At 36.2% G+C, this 25912-nt stretch overlaps 1 protein-coding gene across 5 annotated transcripts; it reads left to right on the top strand.

Annotated features, from left to right (window-relative positions):
* The first annotated feature begins 50 nt into the window (after positions 1-50).
* On the top strand, positions 51-25117 carry C9orf72 (C9orf72-SMCR8 complex subunit). Of its 5 annotated transcripts, none has more exons than XM_078061345.1 (14): positions 83-139; positions 2121-2315; positions 4553-4699; positions 5250-5737; positions 6885-6944; positions 11066-11116; positions 11220-11315; positions 12067-12131; positions 14262-14334; positions 16462-16578; positions 18878-19113; positions 21797-21854; positions 23117-23226; positions 23339-25117. In XM_078061345.1, the coding sequence occupies exons 4-14, from the start codon at positions 5294-5296 to the stop codon at positions 23523-23525; spliced, it is 1497 nt and encodes a 498-aa protein (XP_077917471.1). In that variant the 5' UTR covers positions 83-139; positions 2121-2315; positions 4553-4699; positions 5250-5293; the 3' UTR covers positions 23526-25117. The 5 variants fall into 5 exon arrangements, with proteins under 5 accessions (XP_077917473.1, XP_077917471.1, XP_077917472.1 ...); XM_078061346.1 differs by lacking the exon at positions 4553-4699 and adding an exon at positions 3768-3833; XM_078061344.1 differs by lacking the exon at positions 4553-4699.
* Positions 25118-25912: the final 795 nt, after the last annotated feature.

The raw sequence follows: 25912 nt of genomic DNA, 5'->3' as shown, positions 1-25912 counted from the left end.
GACGCGCGCGAGGGGCCCGGATCGGGGGCGGGGCCAGGGGCGGGGCCAGGGGTGGGGCGGGGCGGGGCGGTGGCCGGGCTGCGCTGCGGTTGCGGTCCCTGCGCCCGCGGTGGCTGAGTCGCAGGAGGTGGCGAGTAGGGTGAGTGAGAAGCCGGCGGGCCGGCGACTGTTTGGGGTTGGGGTACAGGGACCGCGCGAGGGCGGGGGCGGTGGCAGCAGCTCTCGCCAGGGCTCGGCTTGTCGTCCCAGACCGAAACCCGGCATCGGGTTTTCCAGCTGGTGACTAGTAGAGTTGCCTCCATCCGGGCCCCCGGCTTCCCGGCTGCGGCGGCATGGAGACCAGGGGCTGGGGACCGGGCCTCTGGCCCTCTTTCCCACCCGCAGTCCCCGAGCCGGCCGCTTCCCGGGGATCCGGTGTGAGACCCAAACGGACCCGTCGGACCACCTGCGCCGCGGGTTCGAGGGAAAGCGCCTCGAGCACAGAGAGGCCTGGCTCTGGGGAAGGCCAGAGGGCGGGTGGTGTGCGGTGAACCCCAAGTCCGGGTCGGAGAGGAGATAAAGCGGGGTGGGATGGCACGGAGGAGATACCATATGGCTGCACAATTTGAATACAAGTTTCTAGAGATTGCTGATTCCCTGTGAATTTGAGGAGCAATTCTAGACTGGGTTGTGCTCCCACTGTGTGGGTCATGACTTGCTTGCTTCACAGCTCCGAGGTTACACACTTACTTAAAGGAAGTGACCATTAAGACTTGAGCATCACTTGACTGATAGTATCTGCTGCAGAAAGAAGGGCACTGATTACATGTCTAATCGCCCACACGGCATCTGATTCACCCCCTACTCCACCAGGCTACTGTATTCAGGAGACAGAGGGAAGTCATGCACTTGCTCAAGAGAGACGACCCTTTCAGAAACAATGGAGATTGCTAGGCCCTAGAAAAGTAACAGTGGTTGTGACCAGTGGATAAATTCCAGTACAAACTGTTCCCATCCCTCACCTGTGATGAAAAGCAAGGGGAACATCAAAAACTAATGATGTAATGTATGGTGATTAACATAACATAATTTTAAAAAAAGAAAAGAAAAGCAAGGGAACACAACACCTCTGGCATTACATTTAATTTGTACTTTTAATTTGAAAAATACTGTTTGATACCATCTTTATCAGACTTAAGAAAACTTATGGGAAGCTTACAGAAGCTAGAATATATGGAAGATTAATAATATGGAGTCAGAACACTTGAAATAGGATGGTGTTATGTGACACAGATACCTTTGGCCACTACCTCAGCCAAACCCTGCTACTCTGGAAAGCCCTGAATTAGTTGGAAATCGCCTCATGATTGACTACTCTTTATACATCCAAAACAAAAGTGAGAGAAATTCTGGACCACATTGCTTATTGTGCACAAAGCCAGCACTAACCTGCTCCAGGAAAGTTACATAGGTGCTAAAGATTTTTTTTCTCTCTTTATAACGTTGATAAAATAGTCTCTTTATTTAGCTCTGTTAGCAGTCCAAAATTTGCTTTCGGAGAAAAAAGTAAAAACAAAAAACAATGAGGACTCCTATCTTTCAAGCCTGCCCTTGGGCTCTATGTTAATTAAGTAGTTCTGAAGAGTAGTGTGGGTTAGCCTGCCTATTATGTGAGAAACTTGGATCTGTGAGAGATAGCCTGACAGTGATATAAATTTCATTTGCGAATCTTGCCTGATAAAAATTTAGAAAGTGTCACAAACAGTCGGGTGTTAACAGTTCACTGTCATTAAAGCTGGCCTGGGCAGCGTCTGTTTTTGGAAAGTGGGCTGGCTTACGACCCTGCTGCTTTTAGGGCTGAGAGAAAATAAACAGAAAGCATGGTTATAAGAAGTGTGAGCCTTATGATGGTAGAATTCTGATTTACAACAGCAGTGGACCAGTCAACTTTCTAAATACCAGTGGGAGAAGAGATGGCTGGTTTTTAGCAAAGGTTTAAGAAAAAGCAAAACTTAGAACCTACTACTCTGCTAACAGTTTTAAGAGATGGTAATTAATATGATCTTTATGTTTGCATATGTTGGATTATTTTCAGAAAGTATATTGGGTACATCCTCATGAACCCTATTCTTTGTTTACAGGAGTGGAAAGCCACCGTGTCACCCAATTTGGATCCTGGCTTCCCTCAAAAGACTCTTAAGGCTAATCTTTGATAACCTTCTGGAGTAGCCAACTACATGTAGATATATAGATAAACGACTGTTGGTTTTGACCTGATTTTTTTCAGCCACATTTATATATATGGAGTTTCCTCACCAAAGATGATGACTTTAAGTGTTAGTAAAATTATTTTTACAGCTCTCTTAATTACACTTCTCTGTAACATTTCATTTCTCAAAATTATTAATTTTGGCAGGATTTTAAGCCAAACAATTCAACATGATTCTTGTCTTTTGTTTTCTTTCTAATGATAATACCAATGAGTATAAATGTAATTAATGGTCTATAATAGTTTAATTTTCACAGTCAGGTAAAAATTTTCTCATAATCCAAGCAGATTTTGCCCTGGGGCTCGGTTCGGTTTTAGGAAATGCTTTCATTTTCAGCATAATGATGAAATGTTTGAGTTAAAATATTGTTCTTATGATTATTCACCTTTTTTATCCAAAAAGGAAGAACAAAAGGAAAACGTTACAATATAATTTTGTGGCTGTGTGTTAACTCATCTCCTTGGCCCTCAGTTTGTTATTAATGATGACAATAGCATCATTACAGTTTGAATTCAGATTACATTCCTGTATTCTATCATTGTAAACTGTTTAAATTTTATCCAAAACAGTGGATATTTTAAATAAGCTAGACAGTTTATGTCCAGTATAGTCTTTTAAGACTGTTAAGTTGATATAACACATTAAAAATTAAATATTCCCTAAATGAATTACTGAACTAGAAATACATACATTAACTGCCTTTATGTTAAATCATTTCAACACATGCATACTATAAAGTGTTTGCCAAGTTCTGTATACCTATTCTTGATATGCATGATAAAAATGCTCATCTAATACTCTAAAAATAGAAGCCACTTCTTTTCAGCAGTCTGAACTCTCTTGACAAGATATAGGTAAAATCCTTTAACTAAATGAATTGTAGTTATAGATCAAAAGTTGCCTCCCAAAACAATCCTATAGGCAAAGATAGGTGTATCATAATTCACCTATTAATTGCTGTCCTTTATCATTATGATGAGTAGATTCCACAGTTTTAGACTTGCTTAAATGTAATTGTTATGGTTCTTTTCACTTTAGGTCTTTCAATACACGTATTCAATTTTTTTTAAAGATTTTATTTTTAATCTCTACACCCAACGTGGGGCTCGAACCCACAACCCCAAGATCAAGATTGACATGCTTCACTGACTGAGCCAACCTGGCACCCCTCAATTTTAATATTAGGCAAGAATGATTCATTTTACACTATCACAGAGAGTATATACCTTTAGAGTGTTAGATTTCAGTGGGTTAAGATATATAGGAGACCTTGATTCTTGCCTGACTCTGACCTTGGGCAGTTAGCTTTTCTCTCTGTGTCTATTTTCCCAGCAGAGTGAAAGGCTTGACCAGTATCTATCCAGTCACTTTGTTCTTTACATGTTCTAAACAACCGAAGCTTTTTTAGTTTAGCCATTTAGTATAGAACTCTTGGTAATGAATTCAGTGTACTGCTACACTGCTTTCTTAAATTTAAGTAGCATATTAAATATATTTATCTTCATCTTGATGTTTCAGTTTTATTTTAAACACCAGTATTGGGCTTTAGTGCCCTGAAACCCAGAGAGCTTGTTGAGAATAAAGGTACTGTTCGCTCGTTTTTGTTTTTTTGCAATCTTTTGTCTTTCTTTCTTTCTTTCTCTTCTGTTTTTCTTTTTCTTTTTCTTTTTTTTCCCTTTTAACAGCTTTAAGGTATTTCTACTGACAGGTGTCTTTTTTTTTAAAGATTTTATTTATTTAAGAAAGAGAGAGCATGAGAGTGGGGAGGGGCAGATGGAGAAACAGGCTCCCCACTGAGCGGGGAGCCTGATGTAGGGCTTGATCCCAGGACCCTGGGATCATGACCTAAGCCGAAGGCAGACGCTTAACTGACTGAGCCACCCAGGCGCCCTGTAGTGACAGGTGTCTTTACTAGTTTCCTAGGACTGCTGTAACGAAGTACCACAAACTGGGTGATGTAAAACAACAAAAATTTATTCTCTCACAGTTTTGGAAGCTAGAAGTCCAAAATAAGGTGTCTATAGGGACATGCTCCTTTGAAGGCTATAGGGAAGAAAATTCCTTGCCTCTTAACTCATAGTAGTTACCAGCAATCTTTGGCTTCCTTGGCTTGTAATCATGTAGCTCTTAATTCCTACCTCTGTCTTTACATAGCCCTGTTTCCTCTTTGTCCATGTGTTTCTAAATCTTTCTCTCTTAAGGACACCAATCATTGGATTAGGATCCACCCTAATCCAGTATGACCCCATCTTAATTTGAATATACCTATTTTTTTTTAAAGATTTTATTTATTTATTTGACAGAGAGGGAGAGCACAAGCAGGGGGAATGGCAGGCAGAGGGAGAAGTAGGCTCTCCGCCCAGCAGGGAGCCAGATGTGGGACTCGATCCCAGGACCTTGGGATCATGACCTGAGCCGAAGGCAGACGCTTAACCGACTGAGCCACCCAGGTGCCCTGAATATACCTATTTTCAAATAAGGTCACCTTCATAAATACAAAGGGTTAGGACGTAAATATATATTTGGGGGGTGGGCAGGACACTGTTCAACCCACAACAAGTGTGGTGGTCTCTAGCTGAGCCCTCCCTTTTCAAATTTGCTCCTCTTTGTTGTGGTGGTTTAGGAACCAAATATCCAATCATTAGAATTGCACATAGATTGGATATTTGGGGACAGTGAGGGTCTGTTCTATGAGCTTTAGCATATGATATTTCATATTAATGTTAAAAGACCCTTTTTTAGGTCATTATTATTTTGAATTTCTAAGTGTATTCCCTGAATATGGGTGACAAGTTATTATGCATCATGAGGTTATCATCGTATTAGCAAGCATTTGATGTGCACCTGCCATGCTAGTCGAATGTCTATCCTAGTAGGGGACATGCTTCTAAATCTTTTTTGACTGAAGAGAAAACCGCATAGGCCTAAGTCATTTGAATTTCTGATGTATGACTTTAAAATTGCTGAACCTAATCATTGGTTTTGTATGTTATTGTTTAGATATCCCTGGAGCATTTGGATAATGTGGTAGTTGGGATGCAGTGATGTCGAATCTCTGTCCACCGCCATCTCCAGCTGTTGCCAAGACAGAGATTGCTCTAAGTGGTGAATCGCCTTTATTAGCAGCTACCTTTGCTTACTGGGACAATATTCTTGGTCCTAGAGTCAGACACATTTGGGCTCCAAAGACAGAACAGCTACTACTCAGTGATGGAGAAATAACTTTTCTTGCCAACCACACCTTAAATGGAGAAATCCTCCGAAATGCAGAGAGTGGGGCTATAGATGTGAAGTTTTTTGTCTTGTCTGAAAAAGGAGTAATTATTGTTTCATTAATCTTTGATGGAAACTGGAATGGAGATAGGAGCACATATGGCCTATCAATTATACTTCCACAGACAGAACTTAGCTTCTACCTCCCACTTCACAGAGTGTGTGTTGATAGATTAACACACATTATCAGGAAAGGAAGGATATGGATGCACAAGGTGAGTGGTTTTTGAGCTTATTAATCATGCTAACCTAGCCATTGAAAGTTTATCTTCTGATACATTTATATCTAATACTTAGAAATGATATGCAGTTAACTTCAAACAGTAGCTATTATTTGCATCTGTCCTGTTAGTTCTAGTAGTCTGATGTCAGTGATCTTCATAATAACCCTTGAAGGTAGGAAATGATAGTTTTGTTTTTTTTTTTTTTGGAAATGATAGTTCTGTGTTACAAGTAAAAGCTAAAGCTTAGAGGAATTGAGAACATCGTAGTAAGCTTTAGAGTCTAGGTTTGTCTTGGGAACCTTTAACTGTAAAACCTTTTCTCTTTTTGCATTGTATGACTCTGTTTTTCACTTAATACTGTGTGTAGGTACAAGCAGTTCAAAACAAGTGTTTCATAAGCCTTGTAGCCTTTGGTCTCTTTTACTTCTTTGCCAAGTTCTGAAATTTGTAAAATGAGGAGGTTGCACCAAACGGTTTCCAGGAGATGTTCCTTTTAATTTTGCGGATCCAGCCAGAGGAAACTACTGTCATCCCCTAAATCCTGTAATTTAATATTTAGTGATATTTATATTTTCATATACTTTTGGCAGACCTGAAGAACAAATTTAACTCTCCTTTCTGCTTTACAGTTTTGATACTAATATGGAAGTCTGTTAAAGTGTTCTTAATTTTATAAGGCTTTTACCCCTAGTAAAAAGTAATAGTATCTTTGAAAAGAAGAGTGTTTTACTGTTTGCATACTATGTTTTCTTATTTTAAATGTTTATGAAAATCATTTAAAAATCAGGAAGCCCCAGATACATACAACTTGATCTTACTTAATTTGAAAAGTACAAACCATTAGTTTCCTTTGTGAAATTATGCAGATGTTACATTGACTGTTTTCTAGTAAGTTATCTTTTTTTTTATCTGCAGAGAAAAGGGTGTTTTTATTTTATTTTGTATTGTTTATAAGAGAATGGATTTGTTGGATTAATTTCCTGCCCCCTCCCTTTTTTTTTCTGCCCTTATGTGGAAAGTATTTTTCCCATGAACTGAACTACACAACAGCATGTCTGCCATTTAAATGTATTGTGAAAAATAAACAAATATCAAAATGTTTTGTTTTGTTAATTTTAATGAATTTTCTCTTGCTCAGGAAAGGCAAGAAAATGTGCAGAAAATAATCTTAGAAGGCACAGAAAGAATGGAAGATCAGGTAAGATACAGACTGCAGACTATCAAACACCACCAAGCTCATGACGTGCATCTGTATAAGGCTGAGGGCTACTTTTCTTAAGGCCTTGAAGCCGTACCGTCCTATTTTGACAGAGTGAGTATGAAAATGAACAGAGCCTTTACGGAAATATATGGAACAAATTGGATGAAAATTTCCATATCTTAGACCTGAAGAGTTAAATAAGTGAAGAATAATAGCTATTTTGCTACCTTTTTTTTTTTTTCTGTTTGCACACAGACTAAGTTTTGAATAACTTGTTCATGGTAAAAATTTTAAGTTTTATATGAGATTTTCTTTAAGGTATTGCTTCTGGGCGCCTGGGTGGCTCAGTTGGTTAAGCGACTGCCTTCGGCTCAGGTCATGATCCTGGAGTCCCTGGATCGAGTCCCGCATTGGGCTCCCTGCAGGGAGCAGGGAGTCTGCTTCTCCCTCTGACCCTCCCCCCTCTCATGTGCTGTCTCTCTCATTCTCTCTTTCTCAAATAAATAAATAAATAAAAATCTTTAAAAAAAAAAAAAAGTATTGCTTCTTAAACATTTCCCCAGAAGTAGTTATAACAGGAGAGAAGTGAGTATACCCCTCTAAGATATCTGAGATTAGTTCTAAGCATAATATTTATTTGAAGTCTCATGCTGTATTTTTAACACTCATGCAATTTATATTTTATTTCCTATCTATTTAATATTCGAATTTGCCAGTGATATTCCTCACATTTCTGATTACATGAAGTCTGTAGGGAAACATGCCATGGTTATCCCATGTCTTTGAATCTGCCCAGGGCCACAGGCACCGGCATTTGAGATGCATGATTGCATGGATATGGTTTCCCTTGTGGAAGTTAAATGTAAACCGTTTCAGTGCAGGGCAGAGATGTTCTGAAGGGGAATCTCCAATGGAGAAAGGGTTCTTTGCTTTTACTCCCATTACCTCTGGCCACTCTCAGTGTTCCTTGTGTTGAACTCTAGTCTAAGGATGACTGGGTTGTCTTTACTCTGGTTCTCCTTTAGCGTGCCTAAGACAAAATAGTACTTTAAACAATAACTTTTCTAAAAATTTATGAATATACAGGACTTAAACCAGGAAAATAGAAAACCCTATAAAATGATCTCCTTTACAAAATTGTTATTATATCTATATTTTTGCAAATAACTCTCCAGGAGGTAATCCTGGGGAAAGGTCTAACACTTACAAGAAAATGTTTCCCTTTACCCAGAGAAGCTTGGCCTTTACTTGGTAGTCAATGGGCAGAGTGCAAGCACTGGGGAGACTTTTACCAACCTCTAGATGTACCTACTAGTTATGGAGTAGTTAGTAGAGTTACCTCAAGATAAAGAAATTTAAGACCCAATAAAATTCTGCTTTCCCTGGGATTTTTTTTTTTTTCAAACCAGAAACCTGTACTTAAAAAATTTACCACTATTAACTTTTAATTTATTTCTGTTTTAAGGGCTCTTCTTGAAAATGTTATCCTCTTCCTTCTGTATATTTAGACAAACTGGATGTTTTTAAAGGGGAAACATTCTCCTGCTAAGAAGTTCAAGTTAGAGAAGTCACAGGAGGAAAAGATACTTGAGGGATTTTCTTTTGAGTTTCTTCTGTGTTCAGGCTTGTACGATTTCTCTTGTTAAGCTTTGATGAGGATATGCATTCCGTTACAATAAATATCTGAGATACAGTTTATGGCACTATATATATGCCTAAACCTAAGGGAAGATATTTTTCTACAGTTATCCTTTCTGCAAAGAAGCTGCCTAATAGTTGAATCCTTGCATATCTCACATCATTTGCTTAAAATGACTTTATTTTGAACAAATAAATACTATTTGGGGATGACACATTAGTCTGGAATCAATCACTGACTTCATTCACTGCAAGTTTTGGATGCTTATAGCTATCATCTGATAAAATCACTTTACAAGGAAATAGCTATATAGCTAGTCATTATTCTTGCTGAATTGCATGTGTTGATTGTAATTGTAAACAGCATTTTAAAAATTCTTTTAAAAAGCGGAAACAGTGAGTGGTTATGTTTGGAGGTTACTACAGGATGAATTTTTTAAAATAATAAAACCTTCTATATGATGCAAGGAGGCTTATGACTTAGCTTAAAATTTCCACAGACAGCATCATACTTAAATTCCCAAGTTTCTGAAAAACTGGCTATAGTCACTCAAAAAATGACTCCAGGAATGACTGAGATTTAAAGACCCATGTGAAAAGTTTGAATAAAATAGTTTCATGAGAGATGAGTGAGGAAAAAAACTGTTACTATTCTTAATATGTGATTTTAAAAACACGTTTAGCTAAAAATTAACAGATATGTGACAATTTCATCTCTCTAAAAGTTTACATATTCAGGGGGTGCCTGGGTGGCTCAGTCGGTTTAGTGGCTGCCTTCGGCTCAGGTCATGATCCCGGGGTTCTGGGATCAAGCCCCACATTGGACTCCCTGCTCAGCGGGAAGTCTGCTTCTCCCTCTTCCTCTGCCTCTCCCCCTGCTTGTGAACTCTCTCTCTCTTTCTCTGTCTAATAAATAAATAAAATCTTTAAAAATAAAAAAATAAAAATAAAAGTTTACATATTCAGGATGGTTCAAAAATGTGGGGGCAGGGGTGATGGTAATGAATAAATGAGAGATCACCCATCATTGAGACACTCTACATTTGTGATGTTCTATATTGAGTTTTCAGTTTCATTCTAGAAACTACAAATTTCAAAATTACATTTTTGATGTCTGTTTATTGATTCTTAAAATATATGTGATGAGTTTGATTTGCATTTGGGTACTAAACCTTATTGTAAATGTACAGGTTGGATATTGACTCAAGCTTTACTACTGAGTTATTTGCTGACTACTTCTAAGTCTTTTTATGGTTGGTTTTCCTCATTTTTAAATATAAAATGCATCAGTGACCTTTAACAAGAGTTTTTCATATCTCAAATAAATATCAAAGGAAATCCTTTCTAAATTTGGCGTGATAATTTAATTATTGCATGGATTGGTAAATCATAAGCCAGTGATTCCACTCTAAATAAAATCATTCCTGGAAGAATGAAAATTAGTTTTAAATAGTTTGTACATCCTTTAGAAACGTTTTGGAGTAGTCGACATGTTTGGGGGGATGTTTTAACAAGTTATCAGGTATTTCTATCAAAGGATGTCATTCTTTGCTTTCAGTTTTTATTTTTTTATTGCCCCATTTATCCTATACAAGTTTTCCCTGCTATCCAAAAATGGAGCATTCCTGTAAAATCTTTTATACACTGAAATGGCCATAAAGAAGCAGTTACCATTAATTTATATGGAAAAGTTTTTTGTTGTTGTTGGTCAGTGTATTTAATTAATTAATGCTACAATGAACATCTAGATTTATTCATATATTTAATGTACATTGCATCTTGATTTATTAAAGCCAAGTGACATTCTAGTGGGCATTTACTGTTTTTTATGTTATTTTATGTGAGTGTAACATCAATTGCCTCCCCTAAATATCAGTGGAATAAAAAGAAAACCTTTAAAGATGTGGGGCAGTTTTTTATTTTCACAAATTGTTCCTAGAGATCTGAAACTAGAGTACTGAAAAGCTCAATTCACAAAGAAAAATGGTCATTCTTGAAGTACAAAGATGTCTCTAATGACTCTTTCTGTTTGTTTTTTCTATTTATTTATTTATTTGATGCAGTGTTTTCATTGTTTGCGTATAACACCCGGTGCTCCGTTCAGTACATGCCCTCATTAATACCCATCACCAGGCTAACCCATCCCCCCACTCCCCTCCCCTCTAGAACCCTCAGTTTGTTTCTCAGAGTCCATAGTCTCTCATGGTTAGTATATGGAAAAGTTTTTGAGTGTTCCCAGACCCAAAAAATAATGCCTCTTAGGCATCTCTGATACCTTAGAACACATCCTACTGATGAATGGACAAAATAAATCGAGCTAAAGCACAGATGCTCACAAAGTCCAAAGCTAAGGCAGCTCGGTGCTGAGATGCTGAGTGGAGTTCGGGCGGGAGCTTGGCCAGGCCACTCTTGCACTATGCGCCACCTCCCATGCTGGACACTGTTTTAGCTTTTCACCTTTTCTTTTTTTTTTTTTGTAGAAGCAGAAATCCTCTTCAGATTTCTTTTGGTTACTGAAAACAGGTACTAATGTAGGTCTTTCATAAAAGCAAAGTGGTATAACTCAAACTTTCAAAAACCCAGGGATACCTTCATTGTGTGATTTTCTTCACTTCATTTTGCTTTTTTGTACAGGGTCAGAGTATTATTCCAATGCTTACTGGCGAAGTAATTCCTGTAATGGAACTGCTTTCATCTATGAAATCACACAGCGTTCCTGAAGAAATAGATGTAAGTTCTTACTTGTATTATTAAATAGGAATAAGGATACCCTCTTATCACTTCCCTTGAGTTATATTACTAGTAGGTATATTAGTAGTATTCTAATTTTAGTAGTATCCATTTTTTGTCATATATACTATTCATATGAAGTATTAGCCACTTTAGCAAACACACATAAAACCCTGAGTTTTATAGCCAAACAGGCTTTTTTTGGTCATTGATAGTTGTGGCAGAATTACATTTATTTAGTTTATTTCACCACTTTTGTATTTCTTAAAAGTAGGATTCCAGACCTTATAGAAGCAATCAGTATTGAATGCAATACTTTTTGTAACAAAGCAGTATACCAATAAGTGGTGGTTTGCACAAGTTTATTTACATTCAGTAATCTAGTTTTCTTTATCATTTGTTGGCATTTTGAATTACACACTCTGCATGTGTAGAGAAATCTTTAGGAAACTATTCTTGTCTCTTTTTTGTCATTAAGATTTGTCTCCTGATTCTGATAGCCCAGAAGAGGAAGTTGTTCTTGTCAAGATTGTTGCTTAACCTGCCTGACTGGTTTTCACATTTGTTCTTCTGAAAGTTTATAGAAGTGCCCAGAGGTTGTTTTATTGGGATTCTTGATGCTTAGAAATGAGGACAATGTGTCATATTGAACTTAGACTTCGGAAAACTTGTGTATTTAAGAGTGTTATTTCAGTGCTACGTTATAGCCAGAATAACTTTGGTTTTTTTGTTTGTTTGTGGTGTGTTTTAGATAGCTGACACAGTTCTCAATGATGATGATATTGGTGACAGTTGTCATGAAGGCTTTCTTCTCAAGTAAGGATTTTGTTTCTTTTTATAAGAGATGGATAAAGCAGATAGAAATCTTAGGCTCACCTATGACATGATTTGGAAGGATGAAAACAATAAGAGACTAGCTACCCAAATTATTCTAGGAACAGTGTTGCATATTTAAACTATTACTTAGCTTTGTGTTATTTTTTTCATTTATTACATGTCTGTGATGTATTTGATGTTACTCTTTTTAATATTTAAAGAAGTCGAGTGTCCATAGTGCCCAGGCAGGAAATCTTGGTCTCTTGTTTGGTTCTGGTTTCTTATTTTACTTCTCATTAAAGCTGAAACAAAGAACTGAAGGGGGTTCTTAGACCCATTTCCGGTGTTGGTGGGGGCTTCCCCCCACGAACAAACAATGCTCTAGATACCAAGTGGGTGTCCTACAGTTTAATTCAGTTCTTACACTCTCTGCCTGGAGAGTGTCAGATTCCATAAATTAAGGGTTCAGTCCCACAAGACTGCGTCTCCCCTACCCCCGGACACCAGTCTAACTGACTGGCAACAGATTGGACGTCACAGCCTCCTTGGACTTCAGACACTAGTAACAAGTCCAGGTTGTTCCCTGGACTTCTTACCAATTGGCTATAAATCAGGTTCCTACAGCCCCCTCCTTGGGTTCCATTAATTTGCTAGAGCGGCTCACAGAACTCAAACATTTTATTTACTTGATTATTATAAAGGATAGAATCTAAGATACAGATGAACATCCAGATGGAAGAGATGCACAGGACAAGGTCTGGGGAAAGGGTGAATAACTTCCATACTATCTCCAAATACCACTCTCCCCAAATCTCCACATGTTCACTAACACAGAAGCTCTCCAAACTCCTTTTGGGTTTTTATGGATGCTTCATTACATGGGCATGATTGATTAAATCATTGGCCATTGGATAACCTCCAGCCCCTCGCCCCTCCCCAGAGGTCGGGGAGGGACTAAAAGTTCTAACCCTTATCACGTGGTTGGCTCCATTAGTAATTAGCCCCCATCCTTAGATGCTTCCCCCCCCCAAAAAAATCGCCACATTAACATAACAAAAGGCATCTCTATCATTTCCTACACTTAGGAAATTCCAAGTGTTTTGGAAACTGAGCCAGGAGCTGTGGATTAAGACCAAATATATATATTTCTTAAAATCACAATATCACAGAACCCTTACAAATTAAGTTTCATTTGGATGGACTTAACTTTTTTAGACCTAGAAAAGAAAATTATTTGTATTTTTATTGATCCTTTCCATCTTTCAGCAGATTTTAGTACTTAAGAGTGTGGGCTCTAAAACCAGACTTCCTGGGTTATTGCTGTGTAAACCTGGGCAAGATACCTGAAGTCTCTGTGCCCCCATTTCCTCATCTGTAAAATAGGAATAATAATAGTACCTACTTCATATGATTTGTTGTAAGAACTGAGTGAGATAAATCATATTAAGTATATAAAACAGTGCCTGAAACAAACAAGCACATAATAGCTGACATTTTCTTTTTTTGTTTCTTCAAAGGAAAATGTAATAACAATAATAACAGCCAAAATTTATCAGGTGCCTACGAGTCAGTCCCTATACTAAGTGCTCTCTCTGCATGTATAAACTCATCTTTTCCCTTAGTTTCTTTACGATTGCAGATTATTGTGAAATTTTATTTTTTTCAATGAGAAGTGAAAGGATAAAATACTTACTTTTTATGTCCATAGTCTTTTCCTCAGAGAATCTCAGAGGCGTGAGTGTTTTTAACCTAGAAGCCTTAACATAGCTTGATTCAGAAGCACTTTGGTGCTGAATCTGCTCACTGTCAGCCATTCATATCATTATTTTTAATCCCATTTGATTTTAAATAAATCACTTAACCTCTCTACACCTCAGTTTCATTCTTTATAAACTGGTAATATTTTACTAACTGGGTTTTAATTTCAAATGGGAGAATCTCTGTGAAAGGCCTGAGGAAAATGTAAAGTACTATGGGAAACAAGGGATGGCATTTCTCTTGTAGCTTTGGCATTCATCATGTAAAGCTAGTCTAAGTTGTTTGAAGTTCACTTGCCCTTTTTTTGTTTTGTTTTAGTTTGTGACATTGTTTTACCGGCAGTGTTTTTCATCTTTTTTCTTCACCTTGCAGTGCCATCAGCTCACACTTGCAAACCTGTGGCTGTTCTGTCGTAGTAGGTAGCAGTGCCGAAAAAGTAAATAAGGTAATTTATTTTATGACCCAGCCAATAATCTGACTTCTTAATGATGCTAACATATCATGGATTCTAATTTAAAAGTTAGCTTGCAGTCAAAACAATCTAATATTATAAGGAGGTAATAGAATCTGGCCAAATTACTGTGTGACACCCTGTGACAAAAATGAGTTGAAGTAAACTGCTAAATAGGAAATCATTAATCCGTTTCTTTTTGATAATTCATAAATATTATACAGTTCTCAGTATTGTATAAATGGTTTTGAGAATTTCTTAAAATAAGGTATTTTTAAAAATTATTTGTCTTCTGTTTTCTGATGTCACTTTTAATAAATAGGGCAATAACCATGTACTTTTTTTTTTTTAAGATTTTGTTTTTTCATTTGACAGAGTGAGGGAGAGCACAAGCAGGGGGAGGGGCAGAGGGAGAGAGAATCAGAGTCCCCGCTGAGCAGAGAGCCAGAGGCGGGGCTGGATCCCAGGACCTGACCTGAGCGGAAGGCAGACACTTAACCGACTTAGCCATCCAGGCGCCCCAATAACCATGTACTTTTGATACTAATTTCAAAAAAATGTTATCTGGTTTTTCATCTTGATTTCTTATCTTGCTTTTCCTCCTAAATCTATTTTTTTTAGGGACCTGTTGCTACTGAGTGGTCAGTGGAAGTTATGTTTTATTCAGTAACATTTGTGACCACTTCCTTCAGTGCTACATGAGTTAATAAAGACTTAATGAAGTTATCTTTCCAAGCATTAGGCAAAAACTAAGGGATTTTGCACTTTTCTTCACTGACTGTTAATTAGAAAGAAATAAGTTGCACATATCTATCAATTTAAGTAAACCTGATTTTTCTTTTTATGTCTTACACAGGAACTATGTTAGGAATGATTATTTCCTTGACAAATATATTTGTATTTTTTTCTCTACCCTGTATGCTTGCCTGACCCTTCATTTACCAATATTATATTTTTCATACATCCATTTATGAGAGGTTAGTGTACCTCTTACTATGTTGGTCTAGCAATTTATTGTTATATTTGTTACCCCAAGAAGGTAGGTTTCCATCTGTGTCACCCAGAACCTTCAGATTTCACAAAAGGACTTCCCAGTAGCTTTTTGGAAGAAGAAGGCTCTGTGGTTGGGGCTCTCTGTTTTTAAAACACTTTTTTCACCCCACATCCTCTTCTGGCATAATTGCTTCTCTTTTATTTTTTTAGTATGAAAAAGGTTGCCATCACTCTATATTGAAAGCCTACTACTTTAAAGTCACTACTTTAATGTGAAAACTGTCTGAACATACTTACTTGGCTTTTTATTTTCCTGATAGAGCTATAGATCAAATCCTGTTAGAATCATAGATTTCTAAGCCCCAACCAATACCTTGCTTATTTTAAGTCAAATTTGATAGAATTTTTTTTTTTAAGATTTTATTTATTTATTTGACAGAGAGACATGGCGAGAGAAGGAACACAAGCAGGGGGAGTGGGAGAGGGAGAAGCAGGCTTCCTGAGGAGCAGGGAGCCCGATGCGGGGCTCGATCCCAGGACCCTGGGACCATGACCTGAGCCGAAGGCAGATGCTTAACAACTGAGCCACCCAGGCGCCCCTCAAATTTGATAGAATTAATTCTCATTCTATTGAAGGATTTGGATACTCCTAATATTCATTATAATGGAATTTCACTATTCAACAGAGGCCATAATTCTGCCTAATTTAACTGCATTTAGTTTTCTTGTCCAGAATTGTTTGCTTATTTGAAAAATAGTTGCCCCTGGGTGGAGATACAATCAATAATTAAGTCATTAGTTCTTAGTGAAATAAGGATTCCGTGATCAAATATGTTGAATAAAGTATGCATATCGTATCAATCACCTGGTCACAATATGTATTCAAACACTAAAGGTTTTGAAATATACAGTACGTTTACCAGCATTTCCCAAACTTACTTGACCACACAATTCCTATTTTAAGCAACAACTGTGATGTCCCATGGACTCCTGAAGGTGACTAAGGAATACTTTCTTCTCAGGATGTACTTTATTGACAATAGTGGTTGAAGTTTCCATTCAAATTTCTTTCATAAGCAAACCAGTGGCCTTTAGTTTATTTTAATGCTAAAATATTTTCTTTTACAGATAGTGAGAACATTATGCCTTTTTCTGACTCCAGCAGAGAGAAAATGTTCCAGATTATGTGACGCAGAATCATCATTTAAATACGAGTCAGGGCTCTTTGTACAAGGCCTGCTAAAGGTATAGTTTCCATTTGTCACAAGTGAAAGCAACTTTTTAAAATCATTTTTGACACTCTTTATAAATATATTTTGAGTATTAGCATGTAGGACATCTCATGTTATATGCCAAGGAGCTGGCCTATACACAAGTCTGAGCTTAGAGTATATGTCTTACAGATTTATAGTTAGTATCAGTGAGACATCATAGAGTCTCTTTTTGTGTGTTTCTCTTTGTTTCCTATAGCTGCCTGTCTGACCTCAGGATTATTTATTCAAGTTGCATATCTAAAATGGGTACCTTTTTTTTTAACTGAAAAGAATTTGAATTTTCTTTTTTTTTTTTTTAAGATTTTATATTTATTTATTTGACAAAGAGATAGCGAGAGAGGGAACACAAGCAGGGGGAGTGAGAGAGGGAGAAGCAGGCTTCCCGCTGAGCAGGGAGCCCGATGCGGGGCTCAAACCCAGGACCCTGGGACCATGACCTGAGCCAAAGGCAGACGCTTATGACTAAGCCACCCAGGTGCCCCAAGAATTTGAATTTTCATTAGCATTTTTTGTTTATGTGCTGTATTCATTTATTGAAAGAAAATTTTAAATTGCTTCCTGTCTTCACGAAGTGTATATAGAATTTGAACAATTCATATATATACATATTCACATATGTGTATTTTTAAATTATTTTACATTTTTTATTTACTTGAGTCTGCTTTTTTTTTTAATTCTAGTATAGTTAACATACAGTATTATATTAGTTTCAGGTGTGATCTAACAATTGTATACATTACTCAGTGCTCATCATGATTAGTGTACTCTTTAATCCTCACTCCCTATCTTACACCCCTCCCACCACCTCCTCTCTAGTAACCATCAGTTTGTTCTCCGTGGTTAAGAGTCTGTTTTTAGGTTTGTCTGGATTTTTTGGGGGGTTGTTTATTTTGTTTCTTAAATTCCACATATGGGTGAAATCATATGGTATTTGTGTTTCTCTGACTAATTGAGTCCTCTTTTCAAGGAGCAAAGCAGATAAATGTAAATTAGCAATTATTTTCAGTAATTACAGGGAAGATACTTTACTGAATCTATCATTGATATTTCAATTATAGTCAAAGATGTGAAAAAGTAGATTTCCTAATGGTTATGTGATTCTCTCACAGTGAATGCTTTCTTGAGGATCTAGGCATAGCAAAATGAAAGAAAATATATTAAAAATTATTGCAAATAAAAACTATATTCAGCTTTTGCATTTTCAATAGTGTGCATGCTCTGAGCTCAGAATAATATTTAAATACAGAAACTACTTAAGGGAAACTCATTTCCAATTTGAACTGCACAAATATGAAAATTGGAATCTCTTTTTATCAAAGACATAATAAGGTACTTAGTACTTTTATTTCCTCAGCACCCTCTTACTTAATTATGTAATTTTTATCCCTGAAAAGGACCTATACCAGATACATAGAGGAAAGCTTGAAACTATAATGAAAAAATATTTGTTAACACTTTTCCATACACGTATAAATTGTTAAGCCTTTCAGAAAATACTTTACCATTATATGTCAGGAGCCTTAAAAATGTTCAAAGACTTAACCTACTATCTCTACTTCTGGAAATCCATCCTAGGGAAACAATTATATAAGGAGAAAGATTTACTTATAAAGGTGTTACTACAGCATTATAAGGGTAAAAAACTGAAAATAGCCTCTGTATTGTGTTCATAACCTATACCACAATGCTTTGTACACAGTAGATAATTCTTACATGGCATTTACTACCCAATTGACAATACCTGGGAAGACGTACATTTTTTACTTATAAAAATACATATTCATTGAGATTTAAAAGAATATGTAAATAATCTATAAGAAAATAAAAAGTTCCCCATAGTCTCATAATCCAATGAATAACCACTGTTAATATTTGGCATATATCTTGCTCTTCTTTTTATTCTTCTGTATGTATCTTTGACATAACTCGCTGCCCCCTCCACATATTTTAACCTCCATTTTCCACAATATATTATGCACATCTTTCTATATCAGCACATAAACTTCAGCAAATTAATTTTTAGCAGCTAGACAAAAAACCATTGTTATTTAATCACTTATCTTTTTGGCTGCTTAGCTTATTTTCTAGCGTTTTACTATTTAAACCAGTGCTGTAGTGCACACATCACTAAGACTTTGTACACGATCATGACTAATTTCCTAGGATAAACTTCTAGAGATGGATTTGTGAAAGCCAGTTTTTCTAATTAAAAAATAATTCTTCGTATCTTTTGGCATATAAGACAATAAATTTTCTTTTCATTATGACAGGATTCAACGGGAAGCTTTGTGCTCCCCTTCCGGCAAGTCATGTATGCTCCCTACCCCACCACACACATAGATGTGGATGTCAATACTGTCAAGCAGATGCCACCATGTCATGAACATATTTATAATCAGCGTAGGTACATGAGATCCGAGCTGACAGCATTCTGGAGAGCCACTTCAGAAGAAGACATGGCTCAGGATACTATCATCTGTACAGACGAAAGCTTCACTCCAGATTTGTATGTAATGATATTATTGTTAAACAGTATTATGAAATTATATCTTTTATGAGTAAAAACAAAACAAGCCTATGTTTGAAAGGAAGGAAATATTACAGAGAATTATGCTTGAAGAAATAATTTGGTTAATCATGCGCTTTTTTTTTTAAAGATTTTATTTATTTATTTGACAGAGAGAGATATAGCAAGAGAGGGAACACAAGCAGGGGGAGTGGGAGAGGGAGAAGCAGGCTTCCCGCTGAGCAGGGAGCCCGATGCGGGGCTCAATCCCAGGACTCTGAGATCATGACCTGAGCTGGAGGCAGACGCCTAAGGACTGAGCCACCCAGGCGCCCCTGCCTTATTTTTTTTTCTTAAATGTCTATTTTTCTTAATATAATTGTGTTTTGCATAGATAGGTTAGATTAGTCCCTAAAAGTAAATATTCAAGTATTTACTTAACAAATATACATTGAGGCCCTACGCACGGTAATAGGTGCTAATAAGGTTGGGCCTACAGTCTAGTGTATAAGAGTCATCAAAAGGCTTATTAACTAAACCAAAGAAGTAATTCTTTTTTTTTTTCTTGATATGTGAATATAATATACAGCAGGACTGTGAAAATACATGTATAGAGCATTCTTTTATTTGCATTTTATATTGTTTTTCATTTTTTTATTCATAAAGTATGATCAGTAAATTAAAAAGAGAAAAAGTAATGATAAAATGTTGAAAGTGGACCCAATTAGAGGGGGAAAGATTATAAACCCGAATTATAAAACCCCAAGAAAATACTTAAGTTCTAAATCAGGAGAAGAAATGCGGTATAGTCTGATGGTTCTCTTTAATCAATTTAGAGTGCCCAGCACATATAATGTACTCAGTAAATGTTATTTTTGTGATAATCCATGTTTGAGTGTATAAAGCAGCAGTAAAATTGGAGCAAGCAGCCCTGTCCTGTAATTCTAAGAAACATTTGGAGCTGAGCCAGGGGACATGTGGAGCACCAATAGTCACACAGAAGTTACTGACCGAAAGCATAGAAAAGGAACCCCATGTCCAAGGGATCCCCAGCCTCATGTGTCTCTAAGTCCAGAAAGATGGCATCATTAGGACCCATCTTTTTCCAGCTGTCCACTGTTATTGTGGGTTCCATAGAAAGTTTTAAGGAAATTGGTTTAGAAAATGAATTAGTCAAAATGGGAATTCCAGGTGACTAATTTTTTAAGTATTGGTAATTGTGGTACATGTGTAGGAATTCTCAAAACTAATCTGTGCTTTCAAGCATTTTCTTCTTTCCTGAATTATTTAGTATTTTCTCCCCTTTTTTTGGTTACTTCAGAGCTTTTTTGGGGGGGAATTTAGTGAACTTTAGAATGGATTTATCATCCAGTAATTTTATTTTTATTTTTTTAGAGGAGGTATGTGTATGCTTTTAACATTTCTTACTCATTTTAGCCAGTTATGTTTTGATTGCTTCACTGATTTGACAGACTTTGATTAGCCAGCTAGTCTTATTTTACTGATGATTAAAAAAATAACATCATGAATTTTTAAAATTTATTTACAACTCCCAAGTAAATTTTCTGAACACGAAATTGTCCAAAAATAATATTCTGCCATTAGATTGTATATTAACTTTTACATATTACAGATATATTTTACTTTTTAGTTTTCTTTAAGCAGTATTATTTATTTTTAAGATATTTTTAATTTTAACTTCTAAAAATAATTTCACTCACTGCCATTACATGAAAAATGAGTCACTGGAAATATCCTTTTTTAACACTTTGCTTCATCTGATTCACCTATAACAGAGACAATCAGTTTGAAAAGGGGTGCTGCCAGCTAGTAATCATGCAGGGCTGACTTTTTTTTTTTTTCCTTCTGAGTTTCCTTCTTCTGTAATTTGGTACACCCATCTCCTAAAGTAGGAAATTTTAAGTACTTTCCTATTTCTCTATGCACACATCTCTCTTTGTTTGCCTTTCTTGTAAGTTCAGTGATGATCCCTACCATTTTCAGTGAAAAATTGCTTACCTTATGCTGTGTTAGAGATACATTATCTCTAGTGTGTATTATGTCTTAACTTCTTACTCTGATCATTGCCTAGGTAGGTAACCCTTTCCTAAGTAGTTGGTTCATGTTACTTGCTTGGTGATAAGTTTGTTGATGCAGCTCAGTGGTCAAGATGTTCCTTAATCCCACTTGAATTTTCCTTAGCATTTACCCTTTTACCTTTTTCTTCCTCAACAGCTTATTACAAGTTACTATAACATAAAGTTAACCTTTTATTTTGTTCTGGGTTTTGGTGGTGGTGGTATGTGTTTATTTTTCTTGCTGTTTTATTTTGAGATGGCAGGAATTGGCAATCGTATTTATTAATTTTCTAAGGCTCTCAACATTTTTTTTGTAAGGTGAGGGTACAAAAATAGATTAATAGGGACTTACGTACCCTTCTTGGGGATGTTTATATCTTTAAGAGAAAAATAATTACATAGTGGCTTGACAAACTCCAGTAATACACAAATGTATGCTTGAGTTAAAATAAATATTTTTGTATCTCCAAATATATTTTTATATATATATAATTTTTATAAATATGTTTATATATAATATTCCATTTCTAAGAATTTAATTTATTGGCTGGAGTGAGGGATTTTGGAAAGTAGCCATTTCAATGTTTGGACTGTTTTCTTCATAGGAATATTTTTCAAGATGTCTTACACAGAGACACTCTAGTAAAAGCCTTCCTGGATCAGGTAAATGTTAAACCTGAGATTGTCAAAATGAATGATATGATATGTTTTCTTTTTTAGTGTATACTACATTGCCTGTGCTATATATGTAGCATCATAGAATTAAGTCGTTACTTTTTTAAGTCATTATCTCTTTGTAATGTTTCAGATCTTTCTAAAGTGTCTACATAGTGTTTCTTTTGAATTGTTAGTGGGTGTAGCCTATATATTAACAATGAAAGATGCAATATAATAATAATTAATGTTTTAATTCCAACCACTAACCTGTCACTCTCTTGGGGAAAGGAGAATATTTTTTATTTGCCTTAATTGAGCCAAAATGTCTTTAAAACTTAGTATACTTCTACTGAAATAATAACATCTTTATTGTCTCATTCTTTTGAAAAATATCTACTTAGTTAACATTTGAAGAAAATTATAGATTATATGGGACTTATTTCTTAATATAACAGCTTTGTCATAGTATCATTCTGGGGACCAGGCCAGGAAACAGTATCATAGAGGTAACTTTGAAATAATGAGGTCCTTAGATTAACTCAAAATTTTAGATCCAGGTCTGTGTAGTCTGTGACGTATTGCATAGTTCAAGGATAATTCATAGTCATGCAATTAATTCCATGCTTCTTGAGCTGAATAAAATCATTTTACCACTATACATGTACCCTTACCCCCAACAGTAGAGAGAGAAGAATATCTCAAATCCATAGTCTGTAAGCATGGCTCGACTTCTGGGAGCTTCAATTTTATTTGGAGATGTGGGCAGAAAAAGTTAGATAATACAAATAGAAGTAAATTACATCATGATTTTTTTTTAAATATTTTGTTTATTTATTTGAGAGAGAGAGCGCGTGCGCAAGCAGGGGGAGGTGCAGAGGGAGAAGCCGACTCCCTGCTGAGCAGGGAGTCTGACATGGGGCTCGATCCCAGGACCCTGGGACCATGACCCAAGCCAAAGGCAGCCACTTAACCAACTGAGCCACCCAGGCGCCCCTACATCATGATTGTTAATAATAAAGTAAATAGGGATGTATTCTGAGATAGAATGCAAAATTTGAGTTCATTTTCAAAGATAAAATAGAAGACTTCAGAAAAACGTGATTACTTTAGACTCTACTTCCTGTCTATTAGGGGCATCCAGGCGAATGGTTGTGGAGAGCTGCTCTAATGTGTGTTATCTGCCAGACATTGTCAACGCTGTGATGGAAACATGCTGTATAAGAAGAATTGGAGCAGATTATTTATTAAAATACTTCATTTTCCTCTAGGTCTTTCATTTGAAACCTGGTTTATCTCTCAGGAGTACTTTCCTTGCACAGTTTCTACTCGTCCTTCACAGAAAAGCCTTGACGCTAATAAAATATATAGAAGATGATACGTAAGTAAAACCACATGGAATAAAAACCTTTGTGCATTGTGTTTTGTTTTGTTCCTTTTGGACGTTTTCTATATTTTTATATATAAAAATTTTTTTTCTTCATTATTTATAGGCAGAAGGGGAAAAAGCCCTTTAAATCTCTACGGAACCTGAAGATAGACCTTGATTTAACAGCAGAGGGCGACCTTAACATAATAATGGCTCTAGCCGAGAAAATTAAACCAGGCCTACACTCGTTTATCTTTGGAAGACCTTTCTATACTAGTGTACAAGAACGAGATGTTCTAATGACTTTTTAAATGTGTAACTTGTGAAGTATATTTTGTCACAATCATGATTGCTGCTAAAGTAGCTCGGTGGTGTAGGAGACATCATTCCCTCGGGTCATGCCCTAGAGTCCTACTTGGCAGTGCAGTTAAAGTTAGTTACACTACAGTTGTTACAAGTCTGTAAGGGGATGTCAGGTGCATCGTTACGATGGATGCATCTTTTCCTAGATGTGCTATCTTGGGATACAAACTTAGGTTTACAGTTATAGTAAATGTTACTGCTCTCTTTTAAAGATATAATAATAGAATAAAACTTGACCACAACTACTGTTTTTGTAACTTACAATTCATGGTTTACATGTATCAAAGTGAAATCTGAGTTAGTTTTCACAGATAAATACTAATTGACTTTTCATCTCTTGGTGTTCCTTGAACATAGGTTAAGTTTCAGAAAGAATATATTGATCAAGCAGATGCTTAATTCAAATTAATTATTAGATCATACTTGATAGACTTAGTAGTCCTTAGAGTTCAGTCTGTATAAAAACGTCATGCAATACATGTAGTCCCGATGGTGAACCACAGTCAGGGTGTTTGTTTGTTTGTGTATTTGTGTGTTGAGCTCTGTCAAAGAAAATAGACGAAATTGGATTTTATGTTTTAGTAGTTATTGCCAACTATTTAAATTAATTTTTATTATTTTTGAGCCAAATTGAAATGTGTACCTCCTGTGCCTTTTTTTTTTCTTGAAAAATATAATGACTTGGAAGAAGTTCAGATTACACTAGTCAGTCATTTTTATCTTGTTTTCCTCTTGTAGATTCTCACCCTGATTTGGCAGTTGTGACTCCCAAGATTATAAAATGCAATAGAGAATATACTAACTAGTAAGATCTTTTTTCAGGAACAGAGGATAGTATCTTGTTCTTTTCCTTCTTATATTTCTGCCCATATTTTTGAAGTTGCTGGCAGGTCTCTTTGCCTGCATCTTGTGAGGAAAGCAGGAGAAACTTTACTGATGTGCTATTTTACTAGGTGCTACTTTGGCAAAACTAAGTGATCAATTTCTTTTGTTTCCTTAATGCGTTTGGACCATTTTGCTAGCTATAAAATAAGTGATTAATATAATTCTGTGCTAGAACAGTTTTGACATAATAGTATATACAAGCAGCTAAAATATTTTTATTTAAAACTGTGGAAGTTACACAAAAGGGAAAAATGTTTATAAGAAAGGGATAAAAGTGACAGAGTCCCTCTGCTGTTGCTTACCAAATTGAACCAAAACCAACATGTTCTTTTCGGAAAGGTCCTAATTGCCTTTCACATCACTGATCAGAAAGGTATAGACAACCTGATTGATAGACACAAATGGTACTGGGTGACTGGCGCTCTGGCTCAGTCATGGAAGAATTTACAGGTAGTACCTTGCTGTACGCCTTACTCAGTGTTTTCTATGCGAGATTATTAAAGAGTACTGACTGATTATCTTCTTTTGCTGGTTTATTGTACTGTGATATAGAATGCAAGTTGTACAGTGAAATAAGTTATTAAAGCATGTGTAAACATTGTTATATATCTTTTCTCTTGGATGGAGAATTTTGAATAAAATATCTTTGAAATTTTGTCTCAGCAATTATTTGTTCAGAAAAGCAGTGTTATGATAATGAAAGACTGACAGTCTATGTTATATCTAAACTTTTTTTACTTGTTTTTTTTTTGTTTTTTTTTGTTTTTGAAAAAAATGTATTTGAAGTTTTTTATAATGCCCGGAATCTTTTCTTTATAATGCTGGTTGCTTTTATTACTTTTTTAATTTAATGCTTAACTGACAGGATCGCAATTTGATTTTTAAATTTATATATTAATATTTCAAATGTAAGCTAGTGCTTGGGTCATTTTTTTAAATTTCTGTTATAAAATATTATTATAACCTGAGCTGAAGTTATTTCTTCCAGGTATCCAGTATAGGTGTCCAAAATGAAAGTGTAAGGAATCTAAACCTTATAATCTGGAAAACAAATAAGATTGCCATTTTGGGGGCACCTGGGTGGCTCAGTCGTTAAGCGTCTGCCTTCAGCTCAGGTCATGATCCCAGGGTCCTGGGATCGAGCCCCTCATCGGGCTCCCTGCCTGGCGGGAAGTCTCCTTCTCCCTCTCCCACTCCCCCTGCTTGTGTTCCCTCTCTCGCTGTGTCTCTCTCTGTCAAATAAATAAATAAAATCTTTAAAAAAAAGAAAAAGATTGCCATTTTTACTCCAGGTAAAAAAAATGTAATTCATAAATATAATAGTTGAGTTGAAAGGTTTCTTTAAAAGAAGACTGATTCATCACACGCTAAGATTCTTACAGAAGAAACCAACACTTCATATAATGCTGTAAAGTACAAGTGAGATAATGATGGCTGTGGTCTGTTTCTG

This window comes from Halichoerus grypus, chromosome 14 (assembly GCF_964656455.1).
Source record: "Halichoerus grypus chromosome 14, mHalGry1.hap1.1, whole genome shotgun sequence".
NCBI classification, from domain to species: Eukaryota; Metazoa; Chordata; class Mammalia; order Carnivora; family Phocidae; genus Halichoerus; species Halichoerus grypus.
Note: the sequence above shows the minus strand (reverse complement) of the source record. Positions and strands in the feature narration are given on the sequence as shown.

Excerpts from the sequence above, each read along its gene's own strand:
- C9orf72 (XM_078061347.1), top strand. The coding sequence starts at position 5,294 with ATGTCGAATCTCTGTCCACCGCCATCTCCAGCTGTTGCCAAGACAGAG. Across the intron at positions 6,945-11,065 it reads CAGAAAGAATGGAAGATCAG|AAGCAGAAATCCTCTTCAGA; the intron begins GTAAGATACAGA and ends TTTTTTTTGTAG. Across the intron at positions 16,579-18,877 it reads TTGTACAAGGCCTGCTAAAG|GATTCAACGGGAAGCTTTGT; the intron begins GTATAGTTTCCA and ends TCATTATGACAG.